This window comes from Macaca nemestrina, chromosome 9 (assembly GCF_043159975.1).
Source record: "Macaca nemestrina isolate mMacNem1 chromosome 9, mMacNem.hap1, whole genome shotgun sequence".
In the NCBI taxonomy this organism is placed as follows: Eukaryota; Metazoa; Chordata; class Mammalia; order Primates; family Cercopithecidae; genus Macaca; species Macaca nemestrina.
Window position 1 is genome coordinate 91,158,844 of NC_092133.1, and position 26,629 is coordinate 91,185,472.

At 50.8% G+C, this 26,629-nt stretch overlaps 1 protein-coding gene and 1 long non-coding RNA gene across 5 annotated transcripts in view; one reads left to right on the forward strand and one right to left on the reverse strand.

Moving 5' to 3' along the window:
• The window catches only part of LOC139356321 (uncharacterized), a 20,300-nt gene extending 13,588 nt beyond the window's left edge, over window positions 1-6,712 (reverse strand). The window contains exon 1 of the long non-coding RNA XR_011608010.1: window positions 6,094-6,712. This is a non-coding gene — a long non-coding RNA (uncharacterized lncRNA). The remainder of the gene's footprint in view (window positions 1-6,093) is intronic.
• A 2,421-nt stretch (window positions 6,713-9,133) lies between these two features.
• Window positions 9,134-26,629, forward strand: part of LOC105486580 (Ras association domain family member 4) — a 34,372-nt gene continuing 16,876 nt past the window's right edge. Inside the window, exons 1-3 of one of the 4 annotated variants that reach the window (XM_011749474.3) lie at window positions 9,134-9,244; window positions 19,870-19,965; window positions 21,464-21,539. In XM_011749474.3, coding sequence (XP_011747776.1) covers window positions 19,904-19,965; window positions 21,464-21,539 — 138 coding nt within the window. In that variant the 5' untranslated portion in view covers window positions 9,134-9,244; window positions 19,870-19,903. Of the gene's footprint in view, window positions 9,245-9,278; window positions 12,439-19,869; window positions 19,966-21,463; window positions 21,540-26,629 lie in introns of those variants that run through there. The other 3 variants (XM_011749476.3, XM_011749473.3, XM_011749475.3) reach the window with 3 other exon arrangements.

Consider the following 26,629-nt stretch of genomic DNA (forward strand, 5'->3'; position numbering starts at 1 on the left):
CTCTCCAGGACTTTCATCTCTCCAGCCTGTTCCCTCTCTCCCTCTTGAGACCTAGCTCACACTTTGCAGGCCATGATCTTGCCGCTGGAATAGACCCCCTCAGCTGCTGGGACACTGCAGAGTTGTGGCAGGCATTGCAGGGCTTCTTCCACGGGACGCTATTGACCCCCTGCTTTCTGATGGAGCTTGAATTGTCCTGGCTCATGTACCTTCCTCCTCTTGGCCAGCCATGTCCTGCACTGGGTCAGTCACAGTGGTCTACACTCCCCAAGGTGCCTGCACCCTAGCCCTGGCCAATGGGAAGAAAGAGAAGGTGACGGGGAAGCTTCTGGGAAAGGTTTCCTTCCCTCAGTACTAAAAGGATCCCCAGGTGGGGCACCGTGGCTCACACCTGTAAACCCAGCACTTTGGGAGGTCAAGTCAGGAGGATTGCTTGAGCCCAGGAGTTTGAAACCAGCCTGGACAACAAAGTGAGACCCCATTTCTACAAAAAATTAGCCAGGTGTGGTGGTGTGTACCTGTGATCCCAGCTACTTAGGAGGCTGAGGTGGGAGGATCACTTGATCCTGGGAGGTCAAGGCTGCAGTGAGTTGTGATCATGCCACTCACTCCAGTCTGGGCAACAGAGAGAGACCATGTCTCAAAAAATAATAAAAAAAAAAAGGAGCCTCATTGGAACACACTCTTCCTCTTCTTCCCCTGAATGTGGGCGTGTCTGAGGGAAAGCACAGAAATCATTTGCAAATATCAAGGAGAATTAAACCAATATGCTGAAGATGGCAATGAGCAAAGATGGAAAGAACTTGGGTCCTTCGAGATGACTTTGAGACATTGAATAAACTAAATCTAGAGCTACCCATTGCTGGGGATTTTTATTATGTGAGGTCATAAAATCCCCATTGTTTGGGTTTTTTATTCTTCACAACTAAAAGTATCCCAGTCCGTGGTGTCACTTATCCATCCCCTTCACTATGTTTGGCAGGGAGAAAAGATCCCTGCCAAAGGGAGATGTCATACAAACTCTTCTTCACCTGTGGCCCAAATGGGGCCCTCTGCTTATTTTTGTAAATAAAGTTTTATTGGAACACAGCCACACTCATTCACTTACATATTTCCTATGGTTATATGAGCAGTTGCAAGAGAGATAGTGCGACCTACAAATAAGAAAATAATATTCATTATCTGGCCCTTTACCGAACATGTTTGCCAATCCCTAAGTTTGATTCATTAGACCAATGGAGTAGCAAAAATTTCTCAAACATTGCCACAGGTTGCACAGGTAGATGAAATCCCAGGAAAAAGAGGCACCATTACATGCTAAGGAGCCTCGGAATGCCCTGGCATCAGGCCATGCTCTGCCACAGAGTCTATCCTGATAAAACATGAGTATGAGCTGTGGGTCAAACTCTCCACGCTTACTGGTTGTGATGGTTAATTCTAGGTGTCCACTTGGTTAGCCTATTGTGTGTTTGATCAAACACCAGTCTCGATGTCACTGTGAAGGTATTTTTTTCAGAAGACACATACATATAAATCAGCAGACTTTGAGTAATGAAGACTTCCCTTCATAATGTGGGTGGGCTTCATCCAATCAACTAAAGGCGTTAAGAGCAAAGATTGAAGTGCCTGAAAAAGAGGCGACTGTGCCTCAAGACTGCAACATGGAAACCCTGATTCAGTTTCCACCTTGCTGGCCTGCAGATTTCAGACTCAACACTGCAACATCAACTAACCTAAATCTCCAGCCTGCTGGGATCAGCCCCGCAGATTCTGAATTTGGCAGCCCCACAATTACATGAGCCAAATATTCCTTATAATCTATCTATCTAGCTATATAGTGAGCTACCTAGCTAGCTACACCCATCTCTTTCTTGAACTCAATGGGAGATATATATAAACACATATACTGTTTCTCTGGAATAACCCTGATTAATCCACTAATCATTCTAATTCTGTCTCAGCTGTAAGGTCGACAGCTTATTCATTGTTTTGAGAGCATTAGTTTTCAAGGTGAAAAGCCAGAGATGATCTCCAAATGAGACAAAACTTAAGACAACTTGCAATTACATGGCTCTATCCTTTCTTAAACACAAGTCCTTAGTTCACAGTTAGGAAGACTGGGAAGGCAGCTTGGGCATGGGCAGCCCCCATCAAATGGGAGGCTTAACAGAGGTGGCTTTGATGGCAGGCTGGGAGGTGAGGTCAACTCAACTGAACACAGGGTTAACAGGTCAAGTCTAGCTAGCTGTGGGCCAGCTTGGCCCTTCCCCTTTGGGGAATGTTTTACATTCCTTGGAAGCTGCATACTTGAAAGAGATAGAGAGGACAGAGCTTCCCTCCAGGACATGGGAGCAGTCACACTGGCTGGCTGGTGGATTTTCCCAGAATGCCCTGAGGATGGTGTGTTTTAAAACGTGCAGTCCCGGAGCTGGACAGATCGCCCTTGTTTGTGCATCTGTGCTGTGCCCTCTCAAGGTTCCTTTCCTTTTCCATCTGGGAGGTCTCCACTTCCTCTGGCTGTTTCACATCCTGGCTTGAGGGAAGGTCCTGATCACTTACTAGTTCACAGCCTTGCATCTCAGTCATATCTCACTATTCATAGGAATTCTGGAGCCCAAGCTGCAACACCAGGCTCTTTGTGGAGGAAAATCCATTTTTAAGACATTCTCCTTTGAGAAGCGCTGTCCTTCTGTAAACCCTCCTACACTGAACTGTTTTGTGCCTACTTTCCTTTCACAGTGCTGCTGTTTGTTAAATGATCAAAATATTGAACAACATAAAGTCGCTTTCTGATGTTGTTAAAATTAGAGTTATATTGAAAATTCAGTTTGTTCAGGAGTCTTGCCATAATATTTTTGTCTTTTTTTAAGATGATTTTAAAATCACCGTAATTATTTTTGTCTTTTTTTAAGATGTTATCAACTCACAGCAGTTACAACGTCCATTAATAACAATCAGCTTACCAGCAGCCCCACACTGTCTGGGCCCCACAGGAGAACAGCCCAAGGCAATATTGGAGGGTGGTGAAGTGTGGATGGGTGGGGAGGTGACAGTCCTGGGGAGGCAGGGGCAGCCTAGGAAGGTGGAGAGATGTCCTTCTCCAGCCTTCCAGCTTGTTCTGTTGGATAAATCTATATCTATATCTAGATAGATAGATAGACAGACAGATAGATAGATAATAGATAGATAGATATTTCCAGTAGCTTGAAGATAGGGAGGTGAGGATAAAGGGAAAAAGCTATTGGCTCATCAAAAAACCAGGCCGTTATGTTCTCTGCATGTGGGCTTTCAGACCATCCTTGTCCTCATAAATGGATGTGGAGTAGACATGTGTCAGACAGCTCACCCTTTTCTCAGAGACCAAGTAGAGAAAGTGATTGAGCCAAGCACTTATTTTTTCCCCAAAAGGAAGTTTCAGCAGCAGTTTTTAAAAGAAACCCTGTGCTCACACACTTATTAGTTCTGCAGGGTAGGATGCAAAGGGTTTTCTAAAGCATAATTGTAATGGAAAAATAATCCATAAAATCTTGCATTTGTGTGTGTGTGTTTAACAAGAAGGCACTTATGCAGCATATATCATTAAACTTTATGTACACTTGGAGAATAAATTATCATTTCTAGTCTGCCTCTGGTATGGGTTGAAGAGTAAAATATATTTACCTAAAGTTATTATTTATATGCTAACAAATGGAGTTAATCAAAACTATTTCATGTAGAAAGAAAAGATAAGTGGTATGCAGATTTTTTGAGAATTCACTGAAAATTGATGGTAAATACAAAGTCTTCTGTATATTAAGATCATGCAACGGGATGACCTCATTGCTCAACGATTTCACCAAAGCAAACAGAGCAAGAAACGTTCTGTATGTGGTCTCTTCCTGCCAAGCACACACAATCATCAACTGTTTTCTAAAGAATACACATTTGGAATCACACAGACTTTTTGAAAAATTGATTGAAAAGGTCATTTGTGATAGGGCATCGTGGCTTATGCCTGAATTCCCAGCACTTTGGGAGGCTGAGGCAGAAGGATCATTTGAGTCCAGGAGTTAGAGACCAGCTGGGCAACATAGAGAGACCCTATCTCTATAAAAAAAAAACTTAAAAATTAGCTGGGTGTAGTGACACATGGCTATAGTCCCAGCTACTCAGGAGGCTAAGGTGGGAGGATTGCTGGAGCATAGGAGGTCGAGGTTGCAGTGAGCTGTGACTGTCACTGCACTCCAGCCTAGGGGACAGAGCAAGCAAGACCTGCCAAAAAAGAAGAGAGAGAGAGAGAGAAAGGAAGGAAAGGAAAGGAAAGGAAAGGAAAGGAAAGGAAAGGAAAGGAAAGGAAAGGAGAAAAGAAAGAAGGAAGGAAGGAGGGAAAGAGAGAGAGAGAAAGAGAATGAAAGAAAGAAAGAAAGAAAGAGAAAGAAGAAGGAAAGAAAGAGGAAGGAAGGAAAGAAGGAAGGAAGGAGGGAGGGAGGCAGGGAAGGAAGGAAGGAAGGAAGGAAGGAAGGAAGGAAGGAAAGAAAGAAAGAAAGAAAGAAAGAAAGAAAGAAAGAAAGAAAGAAAGAGGAAAGAAAGAGAAAGGAAGGAAGGAAGAAAAGAAAGAAAGGTAGAAGTCATTTGTTTTTAATGTAATGTTGGATACAATGAAGGGGAAAAAATCACATAAAGTCATCCATAAAAGACCTTAAGGAATCAATCAGATCAATTAGAAATTAATTCAAAATCCCATTTACTGTCTTAAGAGAATGGTTTGAAAATGGTTCTCATTATTAATATCATTTACATCAAGATATATAAACCTATTTTTCAGGCCTCAAAAATCTAAATCACATCTCAACAACACGTGATTGTACCCAGCCTTTTCACCCTGGGAGCACCAAAGGGAAGAAGGTAATTTTTCGGTCTTTTGGAAGCTGAGCCCTGGTGCCAAGATGCCTCAAGCCAAAACCACACAGAACAGCCTGCCTGACAGACGGGCCGGGTAGTCTTTATCAGGCTTTTAGGTTCTTATGAGCTTCCCTACTTGCAAATCAAACATAAATTTGTCCTTTGTGGCTCTTTCATAAAAACATTGGCTCGTGAGTGTTTCCATTTGTCTTTTTATGGATCTTACAAGCCAGTCCGAACTGTTTGCAGAATAACAGCATTTCCTAAGTCTTTCTGAGGTAGGAAGGCCAAAAAGAATGCAATTGCCCACGATGAACAGGACGCCCTGCTCACTTAATGGACTCCCAAAGGCCTCCTTTACTGGGGTGGCGCCCTGGAGCAAGAAGTCTTGCAGGAACTTCTGTGTGGCCTTGGCTCCCCTGAGACCCAGTGTGTTCCATTAGAGGTAGATGTTGTTTTCCTTCACTCCCGGGTGGTACAGACACCACCACGTGGGGCCACCAGGCACAAACGTGGACTCTACTGCTATCTGTACGTGTCATTTGGAGGGGGATCTCGGCCTCCCTGAGTCTGTTTTCTTACCTGAATCTGGCAAAAAGCAAAAAAAAATCAATCATATATCAAATATTGATTAAACACTGTAACAATTCAGACAGAATCAGCGTTTAAGGAAGCATAGTGTCCCTTCCTCTAGGAGCTCATGATAAAGAGCTGGAATATACAGCACGCCAGAGTGGTACGCGTGGGTCAGGGAGGGGCATTTTACAGAGGGCCCAGGGAAGGCCTTAAAAAGGAGGTGATTTGTGATTAAAGACCTGAAGGAGGGGAAGAAGGGGAAGGAGGGAGCGCTGCGGACATCTGGGGAAAGAGCCCTCCATGGGAAGGCATGACCCTGACAGGAACAGGCTGGGTGTGTGGGAGAAACAGTGTGATCAGAGCAGGAAGAAGGAGAGGCAGTAGGAGGAGATGAGGTCAGAGAGACAATTAGGGGACAAGATCATCTAGGAAAGGGGTTGGCACACCATATATAGCCCTGCCATCCATTTTTTAGAATAGTTTTATGAGAACCACAACCATGTCCTTTCGTTTACATATTGTCTATGGCTACTTTCAAACTACCCCAATAGTGGTGAGTAGTTGTGACACAGACCATTTAGCCCACAAAGCCTAAAATATTTACTATCCAGCACTGTACAGAAAAGGTTTACCAACCTCTGCCTTGAAGAAATAGGAGCTAATTTTTCTCCATGGTAGGGAGTCTGGAGTAGGCAGTGCAGGGATGGTGCAGAAGCTCCATGATGTTAAGAACGATCCAGACACCTTTGATCTTTATGCTCTGCCAGCCTCAGCATGTGGACATGTTGCATTATGATCTCAACGTGGCTGCCAATGCTCCAGATATTACACATCATGTACTCATTTGAGACAGGCAAGCAGGAGAGACATCTGTTCTTTCTACCAGGAAAGCAAAAGTTATCTTCACCATCCCTCAGATCTCTCCTCCCCCAGTACACTTTCCCCTGTCTCTGTGTCCAGAAGTAGGTCTCATGGTCACCTCTAGCTTCACTGAAAAAAGCTATGAAAAGGATTGTCAAGACTTAGACAGCTGTTTTTTTTTTTTTTTAACTGTAACCCACAGTAAGAATGCAAACAAAAAGTTCCACAAAACACAACTTATATTTACTGTTTGTGCTGTACACTGATATTTTCCCTTGCATTTGTTTAAGTACTAGTCACATCATCAACTAAGTTAATTTCATGACCCACTGTTGGGTTGTAAGTAGAGTATGAAAAATACAAGTGGGCATGAGCCATAACTAGGGGCTAGCATGTTGCTGCTACAGACAAGTTGGTTTTTCTCTCTCCTTTCCCTCCCTCTTTCTCTCCCTCCCTCCCTCCTTCTCTCTTTCCTCTCTTCCCCTTTCCCTCTTTCCTCCCACCCTCCTTCCTTCCTTCCTCCCTCTCTCCCTCCTCGCTCTTTCCCTCCCTCCCTCCCTCCCTCCCTCCCTCCCTCCCTCCCTCCCTTCCTTCCTTCCTTCCTTCCTTCCTTCCTTCCTTCCTTCCTTCCTTCCCTCTTTCCTTCCTTCCTTCCTTCCTTCCTTCTTGTCCTTTTCCTTCTTTCCTATCTCTCTTTCTTTTTTGCAAAGAAGGAAGTGGATATTGGCTGGCAACCGACACAATCGGCAGCCTCCACCATAAGTGAGCTGGAGAACACACCCGGTTCTATTGAACCCTGAAAGAAAAGGTGAACCCTCCTTCTGAGGGAACTGAGGATGCTGACAATGGACACTTGTGTCCGATGTAAAATTCTAGCACTCGCAGCCATGAAAGAAAATAACAATGTGTCCTTTGCTGCAGCATGGATGCAGCTGGACACCATTATCCTAAGTGAACTAATGCAGAAATAGAAAATCAAACACCACATGTTCTCACTTACAAGCAAGAGCTAAATATCGGGTTCACCGAGACATAAAGAAAAAAACAATAGACACTGGGGACTCCAAAAGTGGAAGTGAGACAGCGCAGCAAGGGGTGAAAAACTTCCTACTGGGTACTACGCTCACTATCTGGGTGACAGGATCAATAGAAGCCCAAACCTCAGTACCACACAATATACAATTGTAACAAACCTGCACATGTATCTCCTAAATCTAAAATAAAAATGGAAATTTAAAGAAATGCAAGGAGTAACACCAACTGCCCAGGAGTGCTGAGGGAATTGCATGGGATCCCCAATGTAAAGCACTAGCATAGTGTCTGAGCCGCAATAGGGGCACAGGACACATGGGCTTGCTGTCCCAAACCCAGTCCTCACTCAGAGCCACTCATGGCCCTGTGAACAGCATTAACTAGGTCAGAGAGAATGATTCACACTCGAGTTCCGGAGAGCCCAGGGAAACTGTTATATCACCCTGTGCTATGTTTACTTCTCCTATCAGGAGTGATTAAATTCTTAGGCTCTCATGCTCAGAGGTTGACAGCTATATTGAATTTTACCCACTGTTTTAAAAAACCTTTGGAAGCACCCAATTATTTGTCTCAGCTTTGATGAGGGCTGTGGAACAGCAAATGTGTCATGACAAGTCATCAACCACAGGGACCCTCAGAGCTGTCAAAGCATGGGCCATTCTCCAAAAATTCAAGCAAACGCAGAAATGGGAGGGCCCCTGAACCGGGTATCTTCAGTCCTGTCACTTTTTGCAGGTGGAGGTTGCAACATAAGTCATACAGCAGCCACGTAAGCTTTAGCAAAGGCCCTCTAAGTCGGGGTTCAGGGACCCATGAGACTCAAATTCCAGGCTGATTTTGGTGCATGTGGCCACCTGCGTTTTCTAGAAGATACATATCAGATTCTAAAATGGCCATGAAACCCTAAAAATATTAGGAAACGCATGTTGAATGAAACTGAAATGATTTATGTTAGGGGTGGGAGAGAACAGGTCCCGGGGTCAGAGCTGGGAATGGTGAGATAAAGCAGAAATTACAAATGTTTTCCATCAACCCCATGCCCTGCCTTGCCACCCCCACGCCCCAGAAACACTGAACTGTTTCCAGTTCCCCAAATGGCCTGTGGTTTTCTGTCCTCTCTGCCTCTGTGCTGGCAAACCTTCGTCCAGGAGGCAGTGACTGGGAGAGAAAGACTAACTTCTTCTTATTCACCAGATCGGATTTCTTAAACGATAAGAAGTTCTAAGTGGCCGTGCCAAGCAAACAGCCAGACTGTACAAAGGTGCCCCTAGAGCAATAAATAGCAAATGCTCGGGGCTTTACTGATAAGCCTCCCCAGACTCCAAGCCCCACCAGGCATGCAGACAAGTGACTGCAGTGATTGCAGCGCCTGCGCAGCGGCCTTTGTTGGAAGTCCAGGAGTCCGCGTTAACCCGCAAAGTCCCTGGCCGCCGCCCGCACACCGAACCCCTGGGGGCTGAGTCGGACTGCTTTCTCCGCGCGTCCCGGGGCGCCCTCGGGAACTCTGGAACGCGCCGCGCGCTGAGCAATGGCCTGGGAACACCTGGCAGGTCACAGGCCCCTAACCTTCCCCGCAGCCCCTCCGGCACCGCCCGGCTCCCAGACCCTACCGGTGTTCCCGGGGCGGGGCGAGGCGGGGCGTACGGGGCGGTGCCATTGGCCGGTGAGGATGAGGGGCGTGTCCGGGGCGGGACGGAGAAGCCGGGGCGGCACCATTGGCCGTGCAGGGCAAGAGGCGGGGAGTGGGGCGGGGCGAGGGTCGAGGGGCGGGGCGCTGGGCGGGCCTAGTCCCCAGGAGCTGAAGCCGGGGGTCGGCAGGCGCTGCGGGGGCAGCTCCGGTGCAAGCGAGGGCACGACACATGCAGTGGCTTCTGGACTGCGCGATGACTGAACGGTGAGTGACGAACGAGCAGGAGAGTGCTTGGGCGTCCATGGACCATCCCCTCCGACCCAGGACTGCCACCAGGCAGGGACGCTGAAGCCTGGGCACTTGTGCCCTTCGGCCGCAGCACACAGGGTCCCTCCCCCTGCCAGCCTGGCGCATTGCGGGCCTCGGGCTCATTACTGAGAGTGGGCACTGCGCCTGGCACCTCTGTTAAGCACTTTAGGGGCTACAACCTGAGCACGACAGGTGAGCGCGGCCACTGGCTACACCTTTTTTGTTCACCTTGTCCTTAGCCAGTTTCCTAGAAGTACTGATCCTAGAGTTGGGGAGAGAGCCTAGAGGCCTCTGGCACAACTCCGATTTCACTGATGGAAATCGAATGCCTAGATAATAGCAGCAGGGGTCTGTCTCACAATCGCTGTCTGTAGAGGGCTTGCCTTGCTCTGGGCCAAGTGCTTTAACACAGTATGCCTCTTACTCCTCACAGCAAGTGAGAGTCCTACTTTCGTTATCCTGTTGTCAGATGAGAAAACTGAGGCTTAAAGAGTTACAAAATTGTCCACCTTTACCGGATGAGTTGGTGATGTAGTCATGATTTGAACCCCGGGCTTGCTGTGCCGCTGGGTCTCTTATTCTTCACCCCTAGTCTCCCGAGCTCATCCTGCCTGCTGCCCTGCTCTTCTGGGCTCCTGACTCCAGACCCGTCCTGCACTTCCCACTTCCAAAAGATGCCTCAGTGTTTTCATTAACCTGGCACAGCGGAGGGAGGGAGGCCTCCTCTCACACCAGAGTCAGTGCCCAGGCCAGGGCCAGCACTTTCTTAAAACACAGTAAGGAGAGCTTCAGGAGCCCCATTTCACAGAGGAATTAAATAAGGTCGCACAGCAAATAAGGGCTGGGCTTCTGGAATTGGAACCCAAGCAGGTTAGTCTACAAAGCTATGCTGTGCACTCACAGAAGAGCCCCTCGCTGGCTTTGCTGTAGTTTAACTTCCTACAGTACTAAGGTGTCAATCAGGATTTGTTGCCAAAATCCATTTTTTTAAAAAAAAGTTAGAAATGAATTGGTGAAGTAACAGGTAAATGTAGACCTTCCTGCCTTCTGTTCCTCTGTGTGGTTCCTTAGCTACTGCTGCCAGGACAGCAGGTTAGGGGAGAAGACAGGAGGGAGAGGGTCAGAGGAGAAAGAGGAAAGGAGAGAAGAGAAGAGATGAAACTCATTAAACTTAGGTTTAAAAAAATGGTCCCAGAAATTGTCATGGGCTGTTTCAGCACTTTGTCAGTGTATGTGAAGGCTGTTGTCGTTAGTTCTAGCCATAATTCTTTCTATGTGTAGCGCTGGTGATTTGACAATAAAAATGTTGATGCCACAGATTAAAGTGTCTATCTGAAACTCAGGAGATGGGGCTGTATTTCCACCATGAAGCTCCAGTGGGTGGCCTGGAGGTCGAGAACAGAATCAATGTCCAGGGTCCCCCTGGGTCAGGACCAAGTGGACCATGACAGATAACAAAGAACATGAACGAAACTTGGGTGTGTGTCAGAGTTCAGATTCTGGAAGTGCAAGGCCTCAAAGGGGAGACCCTAACTAGGAGGACTGCCAGAAAGCCTCTGCCCTGGGTCCCTGGGGTCTGGGGCCTGGTTTCAGTGGTCAGCTCAGACTCTCTCCTCACTCATGGCCACTCCTACAGGGAGGCCTCACATTCCCATGTCTGGGGCCCCATGGTCTCTCCAGAGTCCCTGACTCCCAGTGTCAGTACGAATAGTAATGGGAGCCTCTTTTCATTACGGGTGAGCCCCACACAAGGCCCATCTTACATGTCTCCTCATTCGTCTTCACAGAAGTCATCGAGAATTTTAGTTATTTAATTGATGAGGTGCCCAAGATTCAGAGAGGGAACTGGACTTGCCTAAGGTCACAAAGCCAGGCAGTCACAGAGCAGAGCTTTGAACCCAGAGCCTTGCAAAGGCCAGGTGGTTATTCTCTCTCAGAGGACCTTTGGGGAAACTGTTTTAAAATAAAGAAAATCAAATAGAAAGTGGCTGCACTTCCTAAAGCTTCTACAGTTTTTTTATTTTTGTTAAAGAGAAACTTGTTCCCAGGGTCTCCTTTTCTGGCTGTCCCACCTTCCTCCCTAGGAGATGCTGTGGAGGAAGAGGCCCAGAACCCGCTCCCTTTGCCCTGCCTGGCCTTGGGAAGCAGGGGTGGGATGTCATTGAGCCCCATAGCTGCAGAGCTGGGAAGAGCCCTGAAGACTCTATATCAGCTGCCACAACAGCTCTGGCTAAACTGAGGCCCAAGAGATGGCACAACACGCTAGGATCACAGGCCAAGTTAATGCCACAGCAAAATTCACATGCAAGGCTCTACGATGCTCCCTTGCCTCCTCTTTCTTGCTGTGACAGGTTTCAACAGAGACTCTAAACCTGGGATCTGGGGATCTGGGAGCACGTGGACAGAAACTGTCTCATCCCCCTGCAGTAGTATGCAAATTGTGTGTGTGTGTGTGCACGTGCATGCAGATTGCAGCAACATGCACATACATGCATTTTCTGGGGAGAGTGCACTAAGCTTTCAAGAGACTCCAAAGGACTCTATGACCCAAAAGATTCTGAGACCCTCGTGTCTCACAGGGCCCTTGTGTCTCCAGCAGTGGCATGTGGCACATAGGCCTGGGGTAGTGGACAGCATAGGTGAGGGCAGCCGTAGAGAACCTCCAGAGCAGCCCTGCAGCAGCAGGCACCCAGAGGGGTCTGCCCCTCTGCATTGCACTCCCAGCCCCAGGCAATTGGGATATTGGCCAGTGCCCATTTTGGGCACCTGTTTGGCCCGAAAACCATAGCTAAGAATATCTTTGTTCCTGTGGATCTTCTCTTTCTCTCTTTCTCTCTTTTTTTTTTTTTTTCCACTCTTGTTGCCCAGGTTGGAGTGCAATGGCACGATCTCGGCTCACTGCAACCTCTGCCTCCCAGGTTCAAGCGATTCTCCTGCCTCAGGCTCCATAGTAGCTGGGATTACAGGCATGTGCCACTACGCCGGGCTAATTTTTTGTATTTTTAGTAGAGACGAGGTTTCTCCATGTTGGTCAGGCTGGTCTCGAACTCCCAACCTCAGGTGATCCACCCGCCTCGGCCTCCCAGAGTGCTGGGATTACAGGCATGAGTCACTGCACCCGGCCAGATCTTCTCTTCCATAGGGAGGAGGTGAGTCTGGTTGGTGGGGAAGTTGAGGAGTGGTTCAGGGAGTTCCAGGGCCAGGGATTGTATGTGTAAGGTGTAAGGGGGAGCAGGAGGACTGGAAATGGTTTCCTTGTCCCAAATTGCTTTGCCTTGAAACAAGGGCAGAAGCCAGAAGTCTTGCCCACTGGGAAGGCTGGTCTGTGATCTACATGGGTGCTCAGGGCCAGGCTCTCAGAGGAAGGGGAACTGTATCAGGGAGGCCTGGATGCTGGACTGGACTCAGAGAGACCTGTCAGTGAGAGCCCAGGACCACAGCGGGGAGTAAAGATGAGCCAGGCCTGTGTGGTCAGCCCAGGGCAAGTCGGGAGCGGAGGTGGAGGGGAGCTCTGTGCCCGCCTCTTCTGGGCTCCCCTGGTCTCCACTGTCTCTACCCAGACAGTGCAGAATCTTCCGGGACAGGGAGGAGTGAATTGAGCCAGAGGGATGGTGGTGGGAGTGGAGAGGAGGGGTCTGGTGATTGGAACTAGGCAGCAGGGGGAATAGCAGTGTGGAAGGAGGTGGGAGCAGCAGCTGCTGAGGCGCTGCCTGCCATCTACAACCAGACAGCCGGCTCTCGCCACAGAAATGCTTGGCTGAGGGTACCCCCTCAGAGGCACCTGGTGCTGGCAGACACTGCAGCTTCTTCCTCGGCCAGGCTCCTGTCATTTGCTGGCTAACAAGTGCTGGGAGGGGCCTTTTAAAGGTTCATTGTCCTCTGTGCCCTGTTGCCGTTGTGGCTGGCATTTGAATGTGGTAGCCATGGACTGCAGCCCGGAACTTAGTCCCCCTGGAATGCCGGCAGCGTGGCCTGCACCTGCTCTGTGGCCTGCACTTGCTGTCCTCCTCCAGCAGGAGCAGCTCACGCCCCCAGCTGTGCCCCACACCCTTTTCCTCCTTTCTTTTGCTTTCCAGGTCACTTTCTATATAACCTATTTGATTTAAATCATGCTGAAATAAGAAAATAAAAATCAAAATTCCAGGAAATGTTAAAACAGAGGTAACCAAGCTCTCAGCCTTCACAGACATGCTTAGAACATTTTAATTTGGATGCCTGTACGTTTTCCCTTTTGCCAAGCAAGGACACCACGTCTATGCTGGCCATGTTTTATGTAAGAAGGGTCATTGTCAGACGGAAAAGCAGGCAGCACAGTCTTAAAATAAAAGGCTTTCAAGTGGACTCAATTTCGTGTCATGAAAGCCTCACTTCACTCAGCATCTTCTGTTCCTTTTGCCACTGACCTGTAGGAATTGGGCCCCGGGAGTGACTGGAAGAATCACAGTCATCTTCTTCTGTAATTACTGTCCCCACAAACACAAAAAAGGAAAGACGGCCCATGCCTAGCAGCTCTAAAGCCCTCAGCGGCCTTTGTCCCTCAGTAGTGACAGCAGGCTGGCTGTCTGCACGGCTGGCAGAACAGCTGCTGAAGTGGAAAGGGAGAACAACTCACTGCTTGTTCACTGGGACAGGTAGCCATGGCTGGCATGCCGCCCAGGGGGCCTCCTCTGGGTTACAGAGGGCCCTGGCTGCAGTTGATCACTCTGGTTGGGGACAGAGTGTCCTCCAGCCTGGGAAACAGGCGTGGAGGCCTGAGCTCTGTCCTGGGACCTGGGGGAGGGGAGCAGGCCCAGACAAAGAAGGCTGAACTTTCCCAGCAGAATGGCACGACTTGGGGGAGGGGAGGGCCTGCTAGCCAACTTGGCCTGTCCAACTGCATCTGTCACTCTGTGGTTTTGAGCCTGAGCCTGGGTGGCAGGCCAGCCCAGCCCGTCCTCTCCTGACTCCTGCTGCCACCCATGCAGCCTCGCTTTAATCCATTTGTGTATTAGGCTTCTACCTAGGATCTAGTTTCAAGATAAGGTTGTGTTGTTTATAAAAGACTGGAAAATACGCTGGCAGAGATTCTCAAAGGCCCCACCTAGTGCACTTGGAGATTCAATGCAAAAGGCTGCTCCAGGAAAATGCTCCAAATAGAGACATGGCTCCCTTTCCTCTCCTGTTGGGTGTGTGTGTTCCCCCTTGTAGCTCCCTCCTGCCACAGCTGTCTTTTAGACACCCCTTATGTACTCATGCAGCTTCCTATAAGACTCGCCCAGTGATGTCAAAACGAATGAAATTCATCAAAATGAATGCAAGTCTGGTTAAGGGGATAGGGCGCAAGCTCAGTGTTGCGTTCTGCAGTGGAATTCTGTGAGTGATCCTGGAGCTCAGGGAAACAGGTCTTCTTGTTGTGTTGGGTGTGAGAACCAGAGAGACCAAGTGACTTTTGTGGGAGCCATAGGCTCTTGGCCCCTGAAAGTTTCACTAAAAATCAGACATGAAGTGGATTGATTAATAGGAGAAAAGGCATACACATTTACTTAAGGTGCATGCATGGGAGCCTTCAGAATGATGGTCCAGTTTCCCAGTGAGTTATATACCATATACAGAGACTTATATACCATTTTGAGGTTACAGAAAAAATAGGGGCTTAGATTCTGGTGAAACAGGCTATGGGAGGAGGAGAGGCTTGACTAGTGAAAGTGACCTTGTTATGTAGATGAAGCCTCCCTCAGAGAGACTTTTAAAGGTATGGATTCTCAATCTCTCCTGGATGTGGGGAAAGACCTGGAAAGGGGAGGGGGCCTGGTTGCATTAATGGAGATTCTCTACAGATGCAAATTTTCCCACTGAAGACACTCTGCCAGGCACTTTTTTCAGGATGGGCAAGTGGCAGCCATTTAAGAACATGTCAAAGAAATGTATGTTGGGAATAAAATATTTTCATCTCCTTCCCTTGCTTAGGGCCATGAAGCTAATGAGTGCTGGAGGACACAGAAATGTGTGCCTCTCTCAGAGGAGAGACTGTCTTTGTGTGGAGCCGAGGTTCCTACCCTGTAAGACTCAGGACCCAGCCCAGCAAGCTGGAAGAGCCTCCCTTTGCTGCAGTGGGCCCTGAGCCACCTCCCTCAGCCTTGTTTGCTGACCCCCCTGCCCTCCTCTGAGATGCCATGCCCCATTCTCTGCCCCAGCTGTTCACCCCACAAGCCCATCTTCTCCTTTACCCCTTCACTTTGCCATCTGCAGTCTAGGACTCTTCTTTACTTTCCTCCTGGTTTGTCTCCTCTGAGCAGCCGCCCCCAGCTGACGCCATTCAATCATGGCTGGAGACACTCAACCATAGTTGTGTCCTGTAAATAAGCAGGCGTGCAGGGGAAAAGCACTCATGAAGGCCAGCGAGGGAGAACCATGCTTTTCAAGTAGTATTACCCAGAGTCCTAGGAGATGAGGCTCTCTGCCACCATCTCACTGTTAACCACGGCAATCCCCTTTAATCTGTTTTGCATATATTTTCTATTTGAGCAAAGAGTTCCACAGTTAAGAAAATTTCAAACCCATTGGAGGTCAATATTCTTGTTGTACAGATGGGAAAATTAAGGCCCAGAGAGGAGAAGGCATGCAGCTAAGCACCCCAGAGCTCTTTAGGAAGCATCTTCTATGAATAAGTAACCACTGCCTGACTTACGGGAAATTCCACTTCTAAGTATTCCTACTACGTATGGCAAAATGAACTTCTTCCCCACACACTATAGGAGACTGGAAGTAAATGTAAATCATGCCGTGTCGTGAATCAGAAGTCACAAACTGGAGCCTCACTGTCTAGTGGACTAGGAGGGGTCCCCAAACACTGGTGGGACTTTGACCCCAGCTGATGTCCAGGCTCTTGACTCCTTGAATTCCTTCTCATACAAGTCAGAAAATAGTGAAAGTACACACTCAAGAAGGGAGAGTGTGCAAGGGAGTTGGGAGCTGCTGCCTTGATGGGTTTCTTTAACCAAGGGGTGGAATATCCAAGAAGATTCCTGGAAAAATGTGGAACTTTCTTGAAACTGTGGTGCCACCCATTTTTACATCACATATTGGTGTTCTGGAACTGTCACGGTGCTGTGGGTGTGTGACTTAGCATCCCAGAGAGTTGCCTGGTTAATGAGTGAGGAGAAACCTAGGTCGAATCCAGCACCATGTTGGGTTCAGTTGGTCTTAGCCAGTTTGGCCACGCTCTGATTTTTTAGAGTCTTATGACGCCTAGCTTCTTATAACTCCTATTTCAACAGTTTCCTTTTGATGGTCATGTGAAACGGCTGCCTGGAATTTTCTATTCTCCTGCAACCATCTGTATTCTTCCTGTGTCACCACTAGGTGTGTCTGTCTTACAAAGGTGTTTGGTTTATTTACAAATATATTTAAATATAAAATATTACATTAAATATATGTTGTTTTAATTGGATTATGTATTTCATGAGACTTGGTCTGGGTTATGCTGCAGTAACAAATCCCTGATACACCAGTGGCTTGTCACGGCAGAGGTTTATTTCTCTTTCTCAGTCTATATCCAGTGTGGGTTGGCAGATGGTTCTGGTCCACAGTCACTCAGAGACCCAGGCTGACCATCGAGTAGCTGCACAGTTGAAACACGTGGCTTTCTGGGCCATCATGGCGGAGACAGGAGAACTGCAGGGTTGTGCACTGGCTCATAAAGCTGCTGGCCTGGAAGGGACCCACACACTTGTTCGCAGCTCAGTGGTCAGAATGAGGCCCATGGCCCCAGCCAGCTGCAGAGGGCCAGGGTGGTGAGCGACCACATGGGCATTCCAGGGACAGTGCATGCCTCGCCAGCCACCCACCTTTCAGTAGTGAAATATAGCCCGGAAAAATCCAGATTCCTGGCTTCTTATGAAACGCCAAAAGAGTTGCCACGTCGCAGAAGGAACGTGCCCCCCATTCCCCATGGACCCCGTGAAGAGCGTCCCTCAGCGGAGTCACCTCCATGGTCATTGGAGATTTTTATATTATTTATTCCTGCTGTATGTGCACAGCTCTGGAAGAGTAGACTTGGATGGAGTCTAGAAGCTTCTTGTATTTATTCAGCAATTTAACAACCATGTATGGACTTCCTGCGATGTGCCAGGCTTATACTTGGGGCTGGAAACTAGTGGTAAAGCACCCCGCCCCCGTGCTCCTGTTCTCTTGGGAGGGAAGTCTAAACAAGAGCTGGGTTCTGCAGGGCCCAGTGGGGAAATGGGAAGAGGTGATGGGGCAGAGAGGGGCTGCCCCGACATGGACTGGGGCTTTTCTGGCAAGGCTTTCCAGGAGGAGCTAACATCAGAGGAAGGAGTAGTTCTGGGTTCTGAACAGAGAACAGCACTACAAAAGCCCCAAAGGAAGAAAAAGCATAGAGCCCCTTAGGGGAGCCGTGAACTGTTCAGTGAGCCCAGGGCTTAGAGCAGGAAGTTGGGGTGGAAGCTGGATACAGAGGAAGGCAAGAGAAAAAAACACCGCCTGTTATGTGGGGGTAAATCCAGCCCTTCCTGTAATGAGTTTGCTGAAAGCAAGATTTCGTTATCCTGAAGACCCACAGAAGCAGTGTGGGCTGAGAAACCCAGTCCCATGGCTCACCCCGGGCTGCACTAGGCTTCTGCCTTGCAAACATATGAGGAACTACCCAGAGAGGGGGGCAGATCACTTTTTCCACAGGCAAGCGGAGGTGCTGAGGAACTGAAACTTTATTTTGAAATGCCTGTTGCCTGGCCAAGAAAAATGCAGCGAGAAGTCGCCGGCTCCAGGCCTTGCTGCTGGGGGCCTGACATCCTTCCAGGCCCTGAGGTGCCTCACTCTGGAGCACGGCAGAGGGGAGGAGGTATGGATAGGATGATCCTGAGGTGATCAGGAAGCCCACTCCCTCAAATCCTTCCCCTTCTCCAGGCCAACTGTATTTCCCTGCCTCTGGCATCACAGGCTCACGCAGGGCTGATGTTAGCACAGAGGGCAGGCTCATCACATTTGTGGGTGTCAAGCAAGGAGGGAGAGAGCAAATTGGACCTGTCCAAGTGAGTGCCCGAGGGGATGGGCATTCTGCAGGGACGGGCTCTGAGGACATTAATAAATACGACAGCAGGTGGAACTGAGCTTGAGCTCCCCGCTCCCCGTGGCATTAGAACACACTCAGGTCAGGAAGACATGATGGGTTTGTGTGAACAGATGTGGGGGAGTTGTGAATGAGTGGAACTGTGCTGTGGGAAGGATGTGGTGTGGCCCCAGGCTGTGCCCCCTCCCAATGTGTCCTAACACCCCCAGCCCTGTGCTGCAACTTGGGAGATGGAAGGTGGAGGCAAGGTCAGCACTGCAGTGTGTGTGTGTGTGTGTGTGTGTGTGTGCATGAGATTGTGTGTGTTTGTGTGTATGTGCGTGTGTTGTGTTTGTGCGTGTGTGTGAGCATGTGTGTATGTGTTGAGTGTGACTGTGTGTTTGTGTGCACGTGAGAGTGTGTGAGTGTATGTGTGTGTGCATGTGATTGTGTACGTGTGTTTTTGTGTGTGTGTGTATGAGTGTATGTGTGAGAGTGTGTGTGTGTGTGTGTGTGAAGCTTTACCTCCCTGCCCAGCATGTAGGAGGCCTTGATAAGAGTCCTTGGCCACATTGACATGGGGGAGTGAGAGGAACAGGAAGTCGTGCAGATGCCAACAGGATCGAGAAAGCTCTGGTGGATTTACCGTCTGTGAAAGAAACCTGGGGAGGGCAGGAGCAGCTCCTCAAACCGGTCAAGGCTGCGTGTGGAAAGAGGGAACAGTATGTGTGTGGAACAGTGTGTGTGAACAGTGTGTGTGTGGACCCACTAGTGATCCTGCGGGCTTGAGATTACTTTGTTGCACAGACGAGAAAAGGAAGGTTTGGGGGTTTAAGTCACTGCCTGTGTTCGATATAGAGAAGGTGCTAAGAGACCAGAATCAGGGGTCCGAATGCTGGAACAGTGGCTTTGCTGCTTATTTGCTGGTAATCTTGGGCAAAGTGCTTAAACTCCTGTCCCTGTCTTCTCATCTGTAAAATGGGAATATGGTGATACTCACCTCACAGTATTGTTGTAGGGACTGGATGAGATAACTCAGAGAAGATGCCAACCGTCTACAGCACATAGGGAACACAGGCCGACTAACCCACTGCCAGGAGAGCCAGTGATGGGCCACTGCCTGGCTCAGTGGGAAGGCAGGAGAGAGGCCCAGGGTAGCTCTGGAGGATTGCAGGAGCAACCAAGGCAGAAGCCATCAGTCAGGCTGTCCCAGCCAAGGGAAGGGAGCATGTGGTCTAAAATGCTTAGGAGACAGATCTGGATTCCTGGGGATTATGGAGAGTCTTCCGAGGTGGGCGGCTGAAAGGACCAGTGTCACTGGCTCAGCATGACTTTGCCCAACCAAGGGCAGCTTGGCTGACATGTGGCCATGTGGGTCTGGGCCAGACCCTTTCAGCTGCAGCCACCTTGTGCCCAGGCAGTGTGATGCCAAGGCCGACGGTGTCTGTGCCAGGGCTGCAGGTGTTGGGTGCTGCGCTGGCCAGCATTCCTCTAGCTCACCTGTTCGTCCACCCTTCCTTGTCTTCCCAACAAGTAACTTCTAGGTCTGCAGACAAGAGGAAGAGAAGATGAAGGAAGACTGTCTGCCGAGTTCTCACGTGCCCATCAGTGACAGCAAGTCCATTCAGAAGTAAGCCTTGGTGTGCACGTTGGGTGGGGGAGTCTTCACATTTGCCATTCCCCTCATCCTGGGCAGCCTTTAGGTGGAGGGGTTCTGAGCACTTGTTCAGATATCTGATGGGGTGCCCTGGGAGACAGTGATGGGGTGCTTCTTTTTGAGCCTGTCCAATAGGGGATCCCCAAGCCACACATGTCCATGGCTGGGAGGCATGGGCAATAGAAAAGAGGCTCCAGATGGCAGGCCCTTTATACTAAATAAGTGTGTATGAGGCCTCATTATAACTTTTACATTGATTGCATGTTGACAAATAGTAATTTAGATATATTGGGTTCAATAAAATGTGTTATTAATGCTAATTTCACCTGTTTCATTTTCCCTTCTGTATTAGGCCATTCTTGTGTTGCTATAAAGAAATACCTGAAGCTGGGTAATTTATAAAGAAAAGAGGTTTAGTTGGCTCACGGTTCTGGAGGCTTTATAGGAAGTGTGGTGCTGGCATCTGCTCGGCTTCCAGGGAGGCCTCAGGGAGCCTCCAGCCATGGTGGAAGGCGAATGGGGAGCAGGCACTTCACATGGCGAAAGCAGGAGCAAGAGAGAGGGAATGGAGGGTGGTGCCACACACTTGCAAATGACCAGATCTTGTGTGAACTCAGAGCGAGAGCTCACTCATCATCACGGGGATGGCCCAAGCCACTCATGAGGGATCTGCTCCCATGATCCAAACACCTCCCACCTGGCCCCGCCTCCAACCCTGGGAATTACAGTTTCACATGAGATTTGGGTGGGGACACAGATCCAAACCATATCACCTCCTAACATGTACTAGAAGATTGAAATTACCACTGTGGCTCACATCCCACGTCTGTTGGCCCCACTGCCCCACAGAGCCCAGCTTGGATTCAGGCAGCTGTCTAGGCCAACATTAGCCAAGGCTGTGGCTTTCCCTTCGGGAAGGGAGACAGCATTGAGGGAAAGTGACTTACTGCAGACTTCAGGGCCTTACTCAAAGGACTATCGCCTTCTGCTGCGCCTTCAGAAAGTCAGGGTGGGGAAGAGGCAGGCACCCCTCAGGGTGGCCCACAGCAGCAACAGCAGGCCTTGTAGGAAGTGATATGGGGAAAAGCAATAGGCTGTACAATGCCACAAGCAAGTCCAGGGCATTTACTGTGAGGAAGCGACGCAGGTGGAGGACAGGGAGGCTGCCAGGGCCTTACCTGTGATAGTGAAAATGTCGGCACCCTGGACATCCTGGACCAGACGCAGGCCTGTCCTGTGAGTCTCGCCTCTTCCTCAGCCCCACCCCCATGCCTCCCACCAGGGCCATGTGCAAAACCATCCGGGTGCATCGTGATGGCACAGTCTGGTCTCCTCTGGTTATGCCTGGCCTGTGAGAAGGGTGCTGTCACACTCCTGTTACAAATGAGGAAAAAGAGGCCAGGGAAGCCAAAGACCAGAAGCTGAGGCCCTGCCACACCCCAGGAGTACATGTATGTCTTTCCCTTTCTAGGTCGGAGCTCTTAGGCCTGCTGAAAACCTACAACTGCTACCATGAGGGCAAGAGCTTCCAGCTGAGACACCGCGAGGTGAGCCTGTTGCTCTTGTTCATAGAGGTCACCATGTACCCTGCGAGGCCCTGCCTGACACGTGTTGTTTCAGGGTAATGATGAAGACCGTTCCCTTCATGCTCAGCAGTGACCCAGTTTGGACAATAAATTATATGGTCACTCTCATCACTCACCTCTGACCCTGAGCCAGGGATCAGGTTATCAGCAGCCAGGTCATCTCCTTGCAGAGGGTCAGCACATCCCTTCCAGAGTTCCTAGTGGCAGAAATCACCTTGGGGGTCTTCCTCCTTCCCCATTCCCCTGAGACTTTTGTCCAGGTGAACTGCTGCTGAGAGCAGGTCCTTCCTCCACCCATCACACCACTCAGCGGACGAGAGGAGTTGGTCCCTCTCTGTTCCTGCCGCCCCGCCACGTATCTGCATGGTCTCACCTGTGGCCCCTGGTCCCCAGTGCTTTCATTTGTAAAATGGGGTGTGGGGCTACCCAGGGGCTTACAGGCTCAGGGGCTCACAGCAGGCAGCGCAGGTGTGGGGAGTGGGTCCCCACTCAAGGAGTCAGCCGCCCATCAGATCAAACCATCCCTGCTATGCAGGACCGTAGGCCTAGTGCAGCCAGACCCTTTCTGATTTTTCAAAAGAGGATAGATTATCTGGAATTTCATGAGGAATTTCCCAAATCTTGAAACATCATGTGGGCTAAATACATGCCTGATGCCAAACACAGCCCTCAGGCACTGGCTGGACTCTGCAGGGCCTAGGCTTGGGGGACCACCCACTGAGCAGGGCAAGTGGAGCCGTAGTCTTGTGGTCATTCACATCCTCCGATGTTTCACGCAGGAATCTTGGTTGGGCTTTGTGGCCCTATCTTGGTCTAATTGAACATATTTGTACTGCCTAATGGCAAGTCTATCGTGGTAAGGCTGTTTTTGGTGGGGGCGTTCTGCAGTTGAGATTGGGTTGGCTCCTGGACTTTCTCCCATCCATCAGCATCTGACCAGGGCCGATGGATTCCAAGTGCCCCTCTGTTGTTGAACACAGGAATGGGCAGGGCAGCGCCAGGAAACCCAAGACCTCCTCACTAGTCCTGGCTCACTAGTCCTAGTCCCCCCTCTTCAGTAATTTAGACACCCTTCTACAGCTCCCAGGCCAGAGCTAGCCCAGGCATCCAGGCAGCTCTGGACAGCCAGGGGTTGCCAGTCAGTGGCAGGTCAGAGGGCCAGCCAGAATCTGCTGCCAGACAGCCTCAGCCAGCCCCTGAGGAATCCCCTTGGCCAGCCAGGCCAGACGTCACACCCTTTGGGAGCTTCTGGCTCCTGGTCCAGGCTATGCTGGGCTGCCTGTGACCACCAAGCATGGTACAAATCTCACACTCCACCTCCTTGACCTGCCCAGGCCACAGGGCCCGAGAACTTGCTCCCCTCCCTCTCCTGCCATCTCACCTCCTCACGCTTGCTTCCGTGGCACCTGTCTCACCCTGCCTGCCCCCATCCTGCCCTCCCTAGGCCAGGCACCCTGTGGGTCCCTGTGCAGAGTTGGTGGGTGACTTAAGCAGCAGGTGTAAGCCTGGAGAGAGCTGGGGTGAGTTCTCAGTCCTGAGCTCCAGTGTGCTGGGCAGAGGGAGGCACTGGGGAGAGGGTGTTGGGGCCACAGGGATTTCCACCTGTGCTGTTAACACATGCCACTTCATATCTGGTGGAGGCCTGGGGTGTGGTCGCTGCTGTTGAACTGGTTAGATATGCAAATTCCTACCACACCCCTCCCCCGGCCTGCTGAACCGAAAACACTTAGTCCTCCTGTCCATGTTTTAACGAGACCTCCAGGGCATTCCGGTGGAAGGTCAAGTTTGAAAACCACTAGTAAGAGCTTAGTTTTGGCACTCGGGATTCCCCAAGATAATCCCCTCTGTAGGAACGGTTGTCGGGGGCAGGGGCGGTGGGGCAGGAAGCCCCAAGAGCCTCCACCCTGCGTTTGTGGTTTGTGTATGCTGCGGGACAGCCCACATAGAGAAGTAGGAGACTCTAAGGCTGGGAAGAGGTGTTCTTGACAGCCCTTAATGATAGAAAGTCAACCCACCAAGGGGATCTTCCTGTCCCTAACTCTGAAGAAAGTGTGAGGTTTGACCTGGTCTCCATGGAGCCAGAAAGTACCTTTCACGAAACTTCTGTAGCCTTAACAGCCCAGGGGGTACTGGCCTGAAGAAGTGTGCATTTTTGCTGGGTCACAATCACCACATAAGACGAGGCTTCAGGCTGTGACGCTGATAGGCCTCCAGATCTCACTGCAGCCCTGTGACGCACCCGGCACGACGACCTCCTGGACCTCTGGGCACTTGCTACAGGGGCAGGGCCATCCCAGGCCAGTCTCTCCTCAGGCACCACAGGCCCCAAGGGCTGGGCAGACAAGAGGAACGGACACTTCCCCGGGGAACCTCCAATGCACCAGGCGCTTTGCCTCTCCTTTATTTAGTATAAGGTGATACAGGAATGATTATTTTCCAGGCAAAGAGATCGAGGCTCCCAGAGTTTAAGTCTCTAGACAAGGTCACACTGCAGTAAATGAAAGGTGCTGGCCATGGCCCCAAGATCACAGCCACTCAAAACGGCAATACCATTTCCAGCATTAGGCTTTGGAGGTCTCCACCCAGTATCAGTGAACAGGTCTCAGGGACACAGGGAGCTGTTTGTTGCCCTTGAGCCCCAAGCCAAGGGGCTCTCAGGCTGGCGAAGGGCTCACCACCCGGGATGCGCTCCCAGAGCCGCCTGAAAGAGACCCCCGCCCCGTGTTCTCACTGCCCCTCCCCGCTGCAGCACCGCCAGCCTGAGCAGTACGGTTTGGGGTGCCTTCTCCTCCACTGTCTCATCCCACTTCTCCGAAGGTGGGCAGGGCCACGCCCTGGGGCCAGCGTCTCCTTGTGAGCTTTCTCCCCGCTTCCAAGGGGCCAGAGGAGGGACGCCTTCTCTGGAGGCTGAGGCGCCGACTTCCTCTATCATGAACCTCACCTTTGGGATAATTTTGCTTGTATTACAACAAAAAGCCTGAACAACGGGGAACAGCCTGTGCCTTTTGAACATGGCAAAGGGCTTTAACCAGGCTGGCTGGTATCTCAAAAGAAAAAAGGACTGCCGGGAAATGTCCTTGTGTAAACCCACCGCTCTCGGCTCTCGGGAAGCAAGTGAGCCCCAGGCGGCGGAACCCTCTCCGGGGACTGCGTGCCGGCCCCGCCCGCCTGGGGCGCGACGCCGAGGCTCGGCGGCGCCCCCTGGTGACCGCGGACGCGCTCCACACCCAGTCCCGCTCCTAGGCCCTGGAACCCCCTCAGCAATGCGAGAAACGGAAGGGGCTTCCCCTGGTCCGAGGACTCTCTCTCTCTCCCAGGGGTGCGGAAAACCAACATCCCGCCTTGAGAGAGTTGCCCCGTCCCCTCTCCGAAGGCCTGGCAGACCACTGGCCCCCGAAGTGACTGACCAGCTCCAAGAACATCTGTTTTCTGGGAGCCGCAAAGCGCTTCCCAGCCTGCCCGCTCTGGGCAGGGCCTTGTGTCCCAATCACTCCCTTCTTCACCTCCCACCAACACCTTCCACCACCCACCCCCACCCCCCCTCTCCACCTCCCACCCCCACCCCCACTCTCCTCTCCACCCCCAGCCCCACTCTCCTCTCCACTCCCACCCCCACCCCCACCTTCCACCCTCACTCCTTTCTCCACCTCCCATCCCTGCCCCCACTTCCCTCTCCATTCCCTCTCCACCCCCAGCCCCACTCCCCTCTCCACTCCCACCCCCACTCCCACCTCCCACCCCCGCCCCCACTTCCCTCTCCATTCCCTCTCTACCCCCAGCCCCACTCCCCTCTCCACTCCCACCCCCACCTCCACTCCCCTCTCCACTCCCCTCTCTACTCCCCTTTCCACTCTCCCCACCCCCACTCCAGTGGCAAGTAGGAAGGAGAATGCAACTGCTCTACAAGGGCCCACCAGGAGGCTTAGCTTGAAGGGAAAGGAATTCCCCTGGGCCTCTCTGCAGGAGCTTGGGACATTGCCAGAAGCCCCCACCACAAACCTGTATTCGACGGGGAGGGAGCGCCTTCCAAAGGTGCCACTGACCTCTTTCACAAAGCTGGGTATTAGTGGGGAAGCCCGGGGATGGTGGGTCTCCTCAAACTGCCTGACCTCCCCAGATGCAGCGAGGCAGCTTCTGAGCATGGAGGAGTCTGCTGACCTCATCCTAGTTGCTGGACTCTCCCCTCTGACCCAATTTCATGATGCTTTGAAGAAGGGGCTGTAGTGAGGCTGGACCCAGCAAGCCTGGACCTCGGCCCCTCTGCTTTGGTCGGGGGCCCTCCGGATCTCTCCTGAGGGTGATGGTTGGCTAAAGGCTGCCCTGGCCAAAACCTGCCCCACACGTTTGCCCAAAGACAGGAACCTGCAGGTTTGAGACCACCACAGAGACACAGTGGGCTGTGACAGATACAAACATTTGTCTACAGTGCTCACAATTGCAGCTCCAAGTTCGTATGAGCAGGTTCCCAGCCCTTGCAGGGTGTGAAGGACACTGTTGATGTCCCCATTTTATAGATAAGGAAACTGGGTAACTGCTTGTCTGAACGTAACAGAAGACAAACATTTAACAAATCCAAAGCAATTAAAAATAGCCACAAAAAAAGAGAATGACCTAGGTTGACAACTCGCAGAGCAAGGAGGTGGCAGAGACCCGCCCAGGTGAGCTTGGTTGCCGCCCCCAGCTCAATCTTCCTCCTCTCCTCTCTCTGTCCTTTTGCCGCTGACCAGAGGCAGCCTGATTCCCATTCCCTGATGCCTCACCTTCTTGCTGCCAGATGCCTCTAGGAATTGGGGTCCTTCAGACTCCAGATGCCCTGGCCTGGGCCTTAGAACGTCTGGACTTCCCCGGTGAAGGACAGCTGGACAGTGCCCTGCTTCTCACCCACAACTGGGACCCTGACCATGCCATGAGCCCCCTGGGTGGAGGTGAGATGGGGGTGGGGATGGTAGGACTGAGTGGTACAGATTCTGTCTTGGCCCTCGTCATGGGGGAACTCTCCCAGTGCCACGACAGGATGTATGAGTTGTAGCCAGCAGAGTGCCCCAGTGGTG